This window comes from Danio rerio, chromosome 8 (assembly GCF_049306965.1).
Source record: "Danio rerio strain Tuebingen ecotype United States chromosome 8, GRCz12tu, whole genome shotgun sequence".
Taxonomy (NCBI): domain Eukaryota; kingdom Metazoa; phylum Chordata; class Actinopteri; order Cypriniformes; family Danionidae; genus Danio; species Danio rerio.
Window position 1 is genome coordinate 21,946,174 of NC_133183.1, and position 14,857 is coordinate 21,961,030.

At 35.1% G+C, this 14,857-nt stretch overlaps 1 protein-coding gene across 4 annotated transcripts in view; it reads right to left on the reverse strand.

The window, feature by feature from the left end:
• The window catches only part of rfx2 (regulatory factor X, 2 (influences HLA class II expression)), a 65,115-nt gene that overhangs the window by 4,157 nt on the left and 46,101 nt on the right, over positions 1–14,857 (reverse strand). For all 4 annotated transcript variants that reach the window (XM_068222937.1, XM_005166838.5, XM_005166837.5 and 1 more), the window contains 7 exon segments: positions 14,687–14,808; positions 14,468–14,586; positions 6,744–6,856; positions 5,630–5,787; positions 5,455–5,552; positions 2,808–2,957; positions 564–772 (listed from right to left, as the gene is read on the reverse strand). In XM_068222937.1, the coding sequence (XP_068079038.1) occupies positions 564–772; positions 2,808–2,957; positions 5,455–5,552; positions 5,630–5,787; positions 6,744–6,856; positions 14,468–14,586; positions 14,687–14,808 (969 nt within the window).

Below are 14,857 nucleotides of genomic sequence, written 5' to 3' on the forward strand. Positions count from 1 at the left end.
CAGTCACCAAAATAGCACTATAAGAAGCAAAGCTTAAATAGGGCAGTTTCAAAGAGTTTTAACACATCGTTTGTGGGGTGTTTTCAGCTGAAAATTCACATACCCAATCTACGGACATCAAAGACTTATTTTACATCTTATAAAAAGGGGCATAATAGGTCCCCTTTAGAACTTTGTACAGACCTTATAGCACGTCATGATTTTGCCAAGTACAATGTGATCCTCAATTAACATCAATGTTGATCCTGGAGCATCATTTTTGTTAAAAAATATAATCCATACCTATTCTCTACCCCTAAACCCAACCATAACTGTAAATTATTCCCAAAGTAGAGGGGAATAATAGTTGGAAAACAATCATGTAGAAGTGCATAACCGTAAGCCTAAACTTAACATAAACTGTACACGTATCCCTTGATTGGAATGTTGTTCAAGGATCAACAAAGTTGTTAATAAACAATGATGTCCTATTTGGTCAAATCATCCACAAACTGCTAAAGTTCAACAAAAAGACTTTAAGAGGCCTAGTAATGCAGTGAAAGTATTTTTTAGGGGTCTCGTACCTGTAGAAGGACCACTTGAGCAGAAACTGGCGTGCGGCACGAGGGAAGCTCAGACTGCCATCATAGGGTTTGAGCACCTGATTGACGACGTTATCCAGCCATGCGGCCCATTGATCCAGAGAGCTTTGCTGCTGCAGGGTCGCCTTAAAGTCCAGCTCTAAACGCTGAACAACAGACTCATCACACTGGCAGACCCAGGACGCCTGCTCCTGTGACAAACACACACACGCATTGTGAGCAAAGAAACAACACACACCTTATACACATTTCATCATTTACACAAAGAATCAGGGAAGGAGAGTAACTTCTAGACTGTAAATAAGGGTGGAATGTTAAGAAGAGGGTATGATGTGACATTATTATCCTCACAGTTAATCCATGACATATTAAAAGGCAATTTAACAGAATGAATGAGTTACTTTCAGTAAAGCATCCTCAAATGAGAATATTCTTAAACTCCTAAACTACAGACTTTCTGCAGCAATATTACAGACATTCAGGTAAAGACAAAATTTCACACGAGGATAATTAATTTAAAGGTCCTTGTTTTTTTTTCTCAAATATTTCCCAAGAGATGTTAATTAAACCGAGGACATTTTACACAACACATTTTTCACTTCCTTTTTTTAAGTTTGCCTGTAAAAAGTTAAGAATAAAATGCAAAAAAAATTCTAATGTCAATATTGTTAACCCCCATAAAAACTCATAATTTTTTTGATCGAACAATGATGCTGATATGCCTTGCTAATAAGATAATGTTTTGATTGAGCCTACAGTAACTTAATTGTCTACCAGAGTGCTTCCCTTCCCCCAGAATTGGAAATAGTCTGTCCAATTAGAAATGAGATTTATTTGGGGCTTTCTGTGTTACACTTGCACAGAAAAATTCAAGTCAAGTTCAAAAATATTAAGTTAGTTCCACTTAGTAAATAAAGCATTAATTTGATAGTTCACCAAAAAGTGAAAATGTAAGACAAAGCAAGGCAAGTATATTTATATAGCACATTTCATACACAGTGACAATTCAGAATGCTTGACATAAACAGAAATAAAAGACACAAGTATAAATAAAATGGAAATAAATGTTATAAAAACAGATGAAAACCGCCTAAAGACACAGCGTTTTTCCATATTCTGAAACACTGGAGTATCATATTTTCTCATTTTACTCTGGGATTTTCTGGGGAATTACCTATTAATCTATTGGACGTCTCCAACAGATTCGATGTTTTACTTAAAGTCAAAAAGTTAAGCTTTACAGCTCTAATTACACACCCCTTCTGGAAGTCCAATTCTACCAGTATGGTGATGGCCCATGTTAAATCTTTTAACTGCCCAATCAGATACAGTTTTTCCATATTCCAAAACACAAATGTATCATATTTTCTCATTTTATTCTGAGTTTTCCCCATTCTGGTGATCACCCCCCCCTGTGGACTTTTTCTGTACCTATCTAATGGACCTCTCCGACAGATTTGATTTTTCACTTAAAATGAAAAGTTAAGCTTTACAGCTCTAATTACGTCCCCCTCATAGAAGTAAATCGCATGGCATCTGATTTTAACTAGCTAGCTTTAGCTGGCCAAACATAATAAAAAGTCTTGGTCTCAGCCAGATGCCAGGGATTTTAATGTAATACTATTTACTCTCCTTCAAGTGGTTCCCAATCTTTATGAGTTTCATTATTCTGTTGAACACAAAAGAAGATATTTTCGCGAATGTTGGAAACCTGTAACCATTGAAATCCATACTAGGAAAAACTTATTCTATAGAAGTCAATGGTTACAGTTTTTCAGCTCTCTCTAAAATATCTTCCTTCAGCAGAAGAAAGAAAGTCAACCATGTTTTGAACAAGTAAAGGGACGTTAAATAATGGCAGACTTTTCAGTTTTGGGGCAACTATCCATTTAACAAGTCTGATTTACTGGGTTAAAGCTACACCTTATAATAATAATAATATCACAAAATAGACGCTTGTTAATGAACACTATCAAAAAAAAAAAAAAAAACGCATTCCTATTTGTGATTTGTAATGCCACCTTAAAACACCAACTATTTTCATGATGGATTAATATAGACGAAAGACGTTTTTATCTGTATATGGATTATTCATAGCACAACCTATTTTTTTGAAGTGATCCCCAAACCGGAAATGCAATTTATATTTTGAAAATCAGTAGAAGCTGGATTAGTAAAAGCTGGATGAACATGAGCCAGAGAATAAGAGTGATGAGAGCCACAGACCTGCACGTTGGCAAAGTCTACTCTGTTGAGGTCGCTGAGCATCTGATTGATCTGGGAGGTGTTCTGCAGGACGGCCCGCGCTGCCTGAGCCAGGTGATTGAGAGAGGTGTAGCGACGCAGGGTCTGTGCAAATGCACTCACTACTGCAGCCTGAACAGAGCACAGTAACACACTGCTCAAACACTGCAGCACTTTTACAGCACACACTCAAATGATTTAAAGACAGTCTGCATCAAATTTCATTTAAAGGTGTGATTTCACATTAGCGCAGTGAAGTCAAGGTAAGGTTTAATTTTTTTTTTAAATAATGTTCAATCATCTCTCAGTACAACAAATGTGTTAAAATTAAACAACATGCTCATTTTGAACTGTCCATGATAAAATAATAAGTGATCATACTAAATGTTTTATAACAAAACCATTCATTTATATTAGGTGTAAATATACCCTACATGAAGTCAATGAAACAACAGTTACACACGCACACATCATACACACATATACACTATATATAGATATGTACAGTGCTCAGCATAGTTGAGTACACCCCATTTTGAAAATGACTATTTTATCCACTTCTCAGTGAATATAGGCAATGTATTTTTAGTGCATTTAAACAAATCAGATTTATTAAACAGATATATTTATTAAAATAAAATTTTAGTCACCAAACATCTTTAGAAATTGAAAGATAATACAATTAAATTCAACTTTAAATTTAACTTCTTTTTATTTTTCAAATTTGTATTTAATATTTTTCTATAACATAAATTTGGGTGTACTATTTTTTTACCATTATCGTCAGTTATTTTGTTAAATAAGCTCCAGATTTGGCTTCAGTACTGACTAATCTAATGTATATGTGCAAATATAATATTTTATAGCTATTAAAATATGAATTTAAAAGAGAGATTTGTGACGGTGTACTTATATATGCTAAGCACTGTATAAACACACACAAACACAGACTGTAAACATACACACAAACACACACACATTACAAAATATTTCTAATAAAAATATTTTTTGCACGTTCTATACATGGTTTAAAATATAAGATTTATGTAAAAAATATATATATAACTGATTTAAACTTATTTGCAATAGCAATTTCTTAAGCTCCATATCAGCATCTTATAATGAATTCTCAAAGATCATGTAATATTGGGAATACTGTGTAAAATGTTAAATTTCATCTGAAATAATATTTTATTATTATTATTACAATTAAATTATTATAATTATATATTTTTTTGCAAAATCATTTAAAAAACAATCTTATGGATCTAAACATTTAGATACAGAATCACTTGCAGTTGCCCTAATTAAAAAAATCATAAAAAATAATAATCCTAATAATAATAATGGTAATTAGGGTTGGGCGATGTCGACCAATTTGGCATTGTACAATGTCTAATGTGAAACATCGCGATAGATGATGGCATCGTCATTGTAGGCGGAGTTGAATTAATTATTATGAATAATTAATTAATTAATTAATTGATAACAAATGAATAATTAGTAGCCTACTGTTCCAACTACCTGACCCGCATGGTCTTAGTTTTACCCATGACCAAATCATAAGTAAATAAAGTTACACACAAATTACCACCTATCAATTACTTTTTCCACAGGACTCTGGCATGAATAGGCAGAGTGTTCTGTGTCGTTATAATCACGTCGACAAACTTGGTTGATAAAAAAGATGCACAACCAACAGAAACAAACCAACAGTATCTAAGGTTTTCGCTAAAATTACAGAGTACAAGCGTATAAGCGAAAGATTGAAGCAATGTACTGATGCTGTGACACGTTACCTGATGGATTCAAAAGACCAAAGAATCGTTAGATTGAGACAAGAAAAATTAAATATCACATTTAACAACTATAGTGAGACTCGATCCAGTGGTACATCCTTAATAAACTGTCCGACGTGCACTGCTTTCTGGGGTTTGTGCTCAAAGCACTCGCTGACTGCTGGAGCTCAGACGCACACATACGCTGCAGTGCATGACATAGTGTGTGTATGTGTTTGTGTGTGAGTATGTGGTCACATGATGTGCGTTTTCAGCGGTATAGTAAGGAGGGGGGGCTTTTCAGAATTTCTAGGTGAAAAGCCAGTGTGGACGTAAATGTTTGTTCTCCGTAAACATTTTCATTCTACAATGCCAATTTTAAATTGAAGACGTATTAGTGTAAACGGGGCCTAAGTGTGTATTTGTCGCAAGCGGGTTGCTGCTGCGATGTGGGCGAGGCGGAGGATCGCATTGCCGGTTTTGCATCATGATGTCTATAGGCCATCTGTGATTGATGATGGCATTGTTTGTCGACCCAACACTAATGATAATAATAAAAACAAACTTTGATCGTATCTCTTTAAGACACTTGTATTTTTAAGTGTCATTCATAAGATTATAAATGTTAAATTTTAAATCAGTAATAATATAATAAAAAATATAATAAACAGATAAGCATCATAAAATAAGTTTGCATAATAAAATAACAGAGCATAATACATATTTTTTACCTTATTTATTTTCTTAAAAGTGTCTGACTGAGCATGATTTAAGTGATTTCAAAAAACAGTACGCGCACACACACAAACACACACGCACACGCACACACACACACACACATGCACACTTACCTTAGTGCTGATGATCTCCGGAGGGAAGTTAGTCATGGCTGAGGTCAACCAGCCCTCTAGACTCTTAGCGAAGTTTCTGATGGCTTGAGTGAGGGTGCCTGCAAAATCACATTTCCCATCAGTCATGCAGTCAAACAGCTCATGTCAGCGTGTGTGTACAAGAGAAAATACTAACTGGGAACAGGCCGCAGCACATCAGGGATAAGGATCTCCACCAGTGCCTGATACAGGATGTGATCACAGCTCCTCATCCACTGTTTAATTGGCTCATATTTACACAGAGTGATCAGCTTGTCTCTGGGGAATCCTCTGATGTCCTCCACATCCTCCTCGCTGAACAATACACACCAACATTTGTTCAGACACAAATCCAGAGTAATGGTTGCATCAAGAAATGAGATAACAGTAAGATAAATAAAAAATAAAAACTTCATTTGTTATATTAGTTATATATTGTATTCGTTATATTTTAAATAAAAGCATATGAAGATGCATTTTTACGATATAGATTTTAAATGAACTAGATTAAAGTACAAGACCAAAGTGCATATTTATTAATGTACTCCACAAACAAATAACAAAAATAAATTAAACACAATTAAGAAGCTCTCAAAGTTTCACTCAGAAAATGCAATATAAAGAATTTAATACTTTATTCAGCAAGGAAACACATTAAAATTGATCAGATGTGACAAGCTAATTTAAATATTTAAAAAGATTTTCATTTCAAATAAATGCCTTTTTATCCTCAAAGAATCCATTTTGTGGGAACAAAGCTGCTGATTAGGCTACACAAATGTTTTCAACTAAATGATTTGTCGTTGTTTTTACAGCAAGAGATAAGTAAATAGAGCACTGGTGTGTTTTGACAGTGTTTTTGGTTTTTAGATTGTTTTTGGTAATTTTTATTTTACGTTGTAATAATATTTTTACAGCTTTACATATAATATAATATAACATAATATAACATAATATAATATAACGTAATATAATATAATGTAATATAATATAATATAAAATATTATAATATAATATATGTATTACTATAATATAACAAATGCAACATTGGCAATATCAATGACCTTGAACTTTGGAACATTACAGTAGCTTATATTTAATAGCAGATCATACCAAAAAAAATGATATTTTAAAATGTTGATTATTTTCTAAGATCACCAAATTATTTAAAAAAAATCCTAGATGCTTTCAGGTTTTCCATGAGCGTGAGTTTTGTTTTTTAATTGTTGCGTTCCTTTTTACTTTAACTATGAACTGTATAGACATGGCACCTGTTAGGTATGGTAGTGGCTCCGTCACTAGAGGGCGCTGTTGAATGCCAAAAGGTCTGCCACAGCTTCTCTATGAGATGAAATTGCAGGTTCATCACAACATCCAGAGTAGCCTAAAGGAGAGAAATCAGGTTTATTATAACAAAGTTTCTTGTGTGCATTAAAATCATTTAAACAGGAAAAATGTTTCTCCTGATAACACAATAACAACAAAATTACAAATGATTCCGGAACAAAAGCTGTGTTTTGGGGGGCTGTAGGAAGATCTCATGAATATAGAGTGTGAGAGATGAGTGTTCCTCCATTATTTGAAGTGTCTTTTGTCTTTCCTGATGGCTCATCTTGAATTTGGCCCACTCATAATACGGCCATCCATCAAAACTCATTCGCTCCTCATTCTGAAGCAGCATCTTCAAAGCAACCCACCTTCTTATAGAAACTGCCTAAATGGTTGCACAACACTAGCCACATATATAAATTCAACTTCATTTCAGGTTCTGTTTAAGGTGACAGACTGCAGGACAATATGTTCAAATTATTTTTGTATTAAAAGTTTTTTTAAATGATCTATATAGTTGAAGTCAGAATTATTACCCCCCTTTTTCTTTTTAAATATTTCCCAAATGATGTTTAACAGAGCAAGGAAACTCACAGTATGTCTGATAATATTGTCTTATTTGTTTTATTTCGGCTAGAATAAAAGCAGTTTTTAATTTTCTTAAAACTATTTTAAGGTCAAAATCATTAGCCCCTTTAAGCTATTTTTTCCATAAGAACAAACCATCGTTATACAATAACTTGCCTAATTACCCTGACCTGCAAAGTTAACCTAATTAACCAAGTTAAGTCTTTAAATGTCTCTTTATGCTGTATAGAAGTGTCTTGAAAAATATCAAATGAAATATTTACTTTCATCATAAAATAAATCAGTTATTAGAAACGAGTAATTAAAACTATTATGTTTAGAAATGAGTGGAAAAAGTCCTCTCTCTGTTAAACAGAAATTTGGAAAAAAATAAACAGGGGGGCTAATAATTCTGACTTCAACTGCATGTTTAAACTCATCTGTATAAATGTCCAGCACATTCACTAAACTTTGAACAAAATCACATTCAAAATGTTGTTTTTACTAAAATTCATTATGATTAACTGACTCAGATCAGACCCACTTACGTATGATCAATGGATAAGAAAAAAAAAATGAAGTTCTTATTGCCGTAGACTCCAGATGAAAATATATAGTAAACAGCCACATTATATACATAAGTATATCAAACATCTCCCAACCATCTCAACCCACACACCCCTCATTTTTTCTTTTTTCTTTTTTTTAAACTCCAACGCAATATATTTTCATTCATTTAATTTTTTTTTTGCTTAGTCCCTTCATTAATCCGAGGTTGCCACAGCGGAGTGAACCGCCAACTTATTCAGCATATGTTTTTTACACAGCGGATGCCCTTCCAGCCGCAACCCATCATTGAAAAACATTCACAAACACTCATTCACACACATACACTATGGCCAATTTAGCCTACCCAATTCACTTGTAGCGCATGTCTTTGGACTTGTGGGGAAAACTGGAACACCCGGAGTAAACCCACGTGAACACGGAGAGAACATGCAAACTCCACACAGAAACACCAACTGACCCAGCCAAGGCTCGACCAGCAACCTTCTTGCTGTGAGGCGAACGTGCTACCCACTGCCCCACTGTGCAGCCCAAGATATAGATATATAATTACTGTGCAAATGTCTTTTTCTATTTTTTTTTCTTTTCTCTCTAACTAATCTTTTCAGTATCCATCTGAATTCTTATTACTTGATTACTGATGTATCTTTTAGTGCTGCGTTGTTAAAAAAAAAAAAAATTATTATTATTACATAATTGAGTCAAAGGTTTTTACAGAGGGGTTTTGGGAATAAATTTTAACCAGAACTTAAAAAAAAAAATAATAAGAACAGTCATAATTGATGCATATTGTAGCACAAAATACAAAAATAGCCACATTTCGGATGAACATATGCCAATTTTAAAACCTTTAGAATACAAATATGAAAAAAAACACAATAAGTTGATGAAGATTTAGTAGAAGTAGAGATTTCTGGCTCAGTGCAGGAAAAAAAATGTATGACTTAAAAGATGTATTATTACTTAATATGATTAAGTGCAACCAAAGACATACTTAAAGGGACAGATTTCTTAAAACTGAAAATTGTGTCATCATTTACTCTCTCTTCACTTGTTCAAAACCTGTTTGACTTCTTTTGTGTTCAACAGAAGAAAAAAAGATAATCTGAAGAATGTTGGAAAGCAACAGCCATTGACTTCCACTATGATTTATGTCCCTGCTATGACTGCTGCATGACTGCTGGTCTCCAACATTCTACAGAATGTCTTGTTTGTGTTCAACAGAAGAAAGAAACTAGTTTGAGGTGAGGAAGTGTTTATTTGGGGTGAACTATCCTTTTAAAAGTGTATTGTAGATGTCTTTTTTTCTTGGCTATGAAAAAAAAACAAACATTTTGTGTACCGACAGGTGCATGAAAACCTTTAGTGTCTCTCCGTAAGTCCAAAAAAGACGTTTTAGTGTGTGTGGTGAGGATGGCATTTCAGCAAACTGACATGTGAAAACAAAAGTAGGTGTTGCTGCTTTAGTGCGGAGCAGAACTGAGAGTGTGTGTTTGTCTCAGATTCTCCTCCTCGATGAAGACACACACACACACACACACACACACACACACACACACACTACTGTCTCCAGTTACACAGCCCCCCTTCCTCCTCGCCCTCCCCGCCAGTCACATGCTATGTTTTGGCTTGCACAGCCAGGTCACTATGGCAACCTTGTTTACTGTTTCCCCAGCAACAGTTCAAACAGCACTCCAAAACAAAAAAAAGAGAAAATTCTCCTTCCCGGACAAACAAGCTTTGGTACCTTCGTGAACAGAGGGGAAAGCATTAAGCACTTTAAACCTGCATCTACAGCACTAGTCTGTGGTTTTTAAACAGTATCTCACTTATGAGTTTATGAAACAGACTTTTCATAGTTCAGGAAGAACACAGAGCTGAAGAGTTTCAGCAGTATAGCTAACGTTACTTATCAGTTTGGAGATCATACGTTGACATTTTTGAGCTATTTTAGTCAAATTACTATAGAAATGATCCTTACTTGCTTGTCGCTTTGAATAAAAGCATTTGCTAAATGACTATAAAAAGATATGTTGATCAGTTTCATAACTTCCTCTCTTTTTGATTGCATGACAACCACTGGAAACTTTTTAGCTAGAGCAACAAATGAGGAGTGACAGAATGTTTTAGTGTTAGCTTTGTTTCTATTTTTAGACCCATCTGCCATGAAATCTCATCCAGCTGCACATAAATGTGTATTAGAACATACTTACACCTGGTCAATAGCTATTAGATCGTGAAAACACCAGGAGTCCTTACTTTATACGTGGATTACTCAGTTATCTGAATTTTAATGTTGACCTGACATAGAAACAAGTTTTTAATCTCCAAAAAAAAAAAAAGAGAGACAATTTTAAGCAAAGGTCATACTAAAAGTCTGAACCAAAGACTGCCTTTTTTTTTACAAGACTATTCAATTGAATTGCGGAAAAAATTATACAAAAAATTAAGAACATAAAGAAAATAAAACCATTACAAATATATATATTAAAACTCGTAAACAAGTTTTGTGATCTATTAGAATCCACATAGCTAATTTTGTCATTAAGAGATTTATTTGTGAATGAATGATAATATACACTTACCGGCCACTTTATTACGTTCACCTATCCAACTGCGCCTTAACACACATTTCTAATCAGCCAATATGGCAGCAACTCAATGCATTTAAGCCATGTATACATGGTAAAGACAATCTGCTGCAGTTCAAACCGAGCATCAGAACAGGAAAGAAACGTAAAAACAAGAAACTGAAGCTACAATTTGCACAGGCTCACCAAAACTGGACAATAGAAGATTGAAAAAATGTTGCCTGGTCTAATGAGTCTTGGTTTGTGTTGCGACATTCAACAACATGAAAGCATGGATCCATATTGCCTTGTATCAATGGTTCAGGCTGCTGATGGTTGTATGATGGTGTAGGGGATATTTTCTTGGCACACTTTGGGCCCATTAGTACCAATTGAGCATTGTGTCAACAACACAGCCTACCTGAGTATTGTTGCTGACCATGTCCATCTCTTTATGACCACAGTCTACCTATCTTCAGATGGCTACTTCCAGCAGAGTAATGCGCCATGTCATAAAGCGAGAATCATTTCAGGTTTACTGTACTCAACAATTACCAGATCTCAATCCAATAGAGCACCTTTAGGATGTGGTGGAATGAAAGATTCGCATCATGAAAGTGCAGCTGACAAATCTGCAGCAACTGCATGATGCTCTCATGCCAAAATCTCTAAGGAATATTTCCAGTACCTTGTTGAATCTATGCTACAAAGGATTAAGACACCCTGGTTCTAGTAAGATGTACCTAATAAAGTGTTCTGCTGAAGTCATGTAAACATTACTTATAGCTAGGCCCTCAAAAAAAATCTGTGCACATAGAACTACGCAGATTTCCAGACTTTTACAATATCATTAAGGGCGTACTCACACTATGTACAGTTGCCTTGAACCGGGTCAAAGCACACTTGTCCCCACTCCAGTCTCCCCCGCAATCACACATTGCATTCAGGCCTGGACACGCTTACGTCATACGACAGAGAAGATTTCTTTAGTTATTTCGCTTATGTCAGATATTTCGTCGAACAGATCAGCCACTTTTGACACTCATAAACATTCATAAAGTCCTCATGCTGCAGGAATTAGGAGGTTTGCTGAAGGTGCGCAGCTTTCGTGCAGTGAGAGGTTTGCGACTTTAAAAATCTACGACAGTTTGTGTTCACTGAACAGTAAGAATTAATAATTAATCCATATGAAACGGCCCCTAAAAGTCACATCTCGTTTTCAGATTCGGGCGCGTTTTGCATTTATACACAAGCGTACCGTGCCAAAGCCGAAGTGTACCATGCTTAGGCACACATCTTCCAACCGGGCAGGGCAGGCCAAGTGAACCATGCCTGAGCCCATTTCAGAGCACTCGGAAACGGGCCTGGGCACGGTTCGTCTAGCATAGTGTGAGTAGGCCCTTAGTCTATTTATTTACTTGTGTAAATGTGTGTACAATTTCATTTTTTCAGTTTTGAAATTAGGTTCAGTTGTATTATTTACAAATATGAAAATGTTCATATGATTTACTTACATTACAATTTGTGATATTTTCTTTCTTTTAGTAGATATACAAGTTGCTTGCTTTGTCTGCCAATTAAGTGTATCAATTGGATTTCCATTGTAAACATTAAATAAAAGTTAAAAAGGTATTACATTTATGTCATATATTAAAGTCCCCAAGAAATCAAAACTAATCATATGATTTTGTTAGGTCACATTGCTAGATTTGTAGTTTAGTGGATATTTAACCAAGCTGCTTTAACTGTCAGTTTTGACAACAAACAGAACTAGTGAGAAGGAGAAGTCTGATAGGTTACTCTTTCCTAACCCTTTTCCCAATCTTTCTGAATGAAATGCCTATTTTACCATATCCATTTACCTTGCAGTGGAAAAATCAAGCCACGCCCACTGTTTTGTCATTTAATATTCTGTTTCTCTAGGAACTTCGTCACAATTCGAAAAAAATAACAGTCGCAGAATCCGATTCGTGGGGACTTTAAGTTTTTAGCTATAATACTCTCAAAATTATTCTGCATAAATCTTCAGGTTATTTGTAAATTTGCATACAGCATAAGAATTAAAGTTCCGACTTATATCTGTTTTGCAGAACACATTTATATGGCCAAACATAAATGCAACCATTTTAATAAACAGCTGTCCGAACAGCATCAAATATGTTTTGACTCCTTGTGACTGTAATTGTAAACCTGGCTACTGTATATTATAAAGCAATTGAATGTATTCAGAATTCACAATTAGTTCTTAAGTCAATACTTCAGTTTCATGCTGCAGAAATCACACACTTTCCTTCTATGCTTCACTACCAAAAAATGAACTGATTTGTCAGTAGCAAGGAGCACGTCAGGACCTACAGATGTGCACAGACGGACAGCAAAGGTCCTGCTGGATAAAAGGTTAATTGGGAAGACAGAAAACTCCTAGTCTGAGGGATGAAAGAAGCCCTAGAACACAAAGCTGTGCAGTGGATGAGCAGGGACTGAGAGGTTTTAACATAGCAGAAATGACACTATAAGTGAGAGATATGAAATGAAGATGGCTTGAGTGAATCTGTCAGAATATTGTGCTACACTGTAACAGGTACCAGCTGTGTTCAGAAAAAGTAAAACTCAAGAACATGTCAAAGTAGAAACTCTGTCAGCAAGGGGAAAAAAATGAGAGGGAAGAAAAATATGAAAGAAACTGACTTTTTTATCTTTGCACGTTCCCTCATTGCCAGCTGTAAACATAAATCAAGTGCCCTTTATTCTCAAATTAAACACACCAAAACTAAAAGTAAAACTTAAAGAGGTTGTTTCAATTCCCCCAGGGTTTAAGACTATAAACAGACAATAATAGTTTAATTCCTGCTATTTAAAATCATTTTTAAAAATGGAGTGTGATGAAGCAAAGCCTTTTTGTAATGAGATCACAGAGAAGAAATCTAATCTTCAAACACTCCCTTTCCAGCACACACAAAATTAAGTATTTATTATTCATGAAAGGAAGCAACTCCTTATCTACAAAAGGTAACACATTCACAGAAAGAATGGAGACTTCTATATTTTTAAAAGCACTTATATATATATACATATATTATATATAAGATATATATATATATATATATATATATATATATATACATATATTGTATTATATATATAAGAGCACTTATTTACTATATATGCAACTATTTACTAAATATATATATAGTAAATAGAGTAACACACCCTAAATCTGTTGAAACGCATCGATCTGATGACTGTTGGGTTTGGAGCTGGATATTATTGGGAGATCGCTGACAGAAACCGTGAGCACATCTGAAGCTTATATGCAAGTTTAGTTTACATTCTATTGCAAAAACACCATTAGTCTAATTAGATTCTCCTGTATGGTTGCACATCCTTTATAAAACACTCACAGGATATTAATTTGGACAACTATGCAGGTATATTCACATATGTTCACACAAAAATACACAAAGAGGGACTTTCACTTCACACATAGTTTTGAATGCACTGCCATCGTGTACTAGTTGCAGACGCAATCATGAGGTTGTTTTTGCACCAAGTTTGAAGCAATCAGGAGAAAGTGCATTGCTTTGATCATTTTAATATAGCATATTTATTAATGAAATTCCAAAATTATAGTAGAATATTGAGAGTTACTTATAAGCTATCACTTGGCCCACCTGCAGGATCGCTGAGGCCCACCGGTTGAGAATCCCTGGTTTGATGCTTTATTTATTCTTACTTTGATATTTATTTTGAAAAGATACATTTCAAAAATTGTAATAGGCATAGAATAACATGGAATGTAATGTCTTCCAGCATGAGGAAGCTTAATTCCGCCAGTGTGCTTTAATAATTTCCTTAAAAGAGTTTCTTCCTTCTAAAGACATTGTAAAGCTCTTCCTTCCACAGGGAGCACTCGTAATTAGGAAGGCTACATTTACAAAAAAAATCCTACAACTACAATTTACCTCACAGTGAATCCTGTAGCTGCTCTGTAGTTTTTTCACATCAGTCATGCTGATGGACTCCGGCAGAGGACAGGAGCCCAGATCAAGAGAAGGGAAGGGAGGAAGGACATGAGACACATCTGCCAAAACACACACAGACACACACACACACAGTTTTAGAGCTGAAGGTGATTGTGCATCCATTCAGCTGTTTTGATGTGACTGTAAGAGGAGGTTTACCAATGTACTGCTGGTGATGCTGACACTGGGCCGCCACGCTCTGCTCAGGGGTGCTGGACAAATGCTGGGAGCCACTGTTCAGACTGTCCCCCATCCCATCCATCTTGTGAAAGGGCTTAAACCTGGACACAGGAAATACCGACAGCAGGACTAAATGCAGGATTCACTACT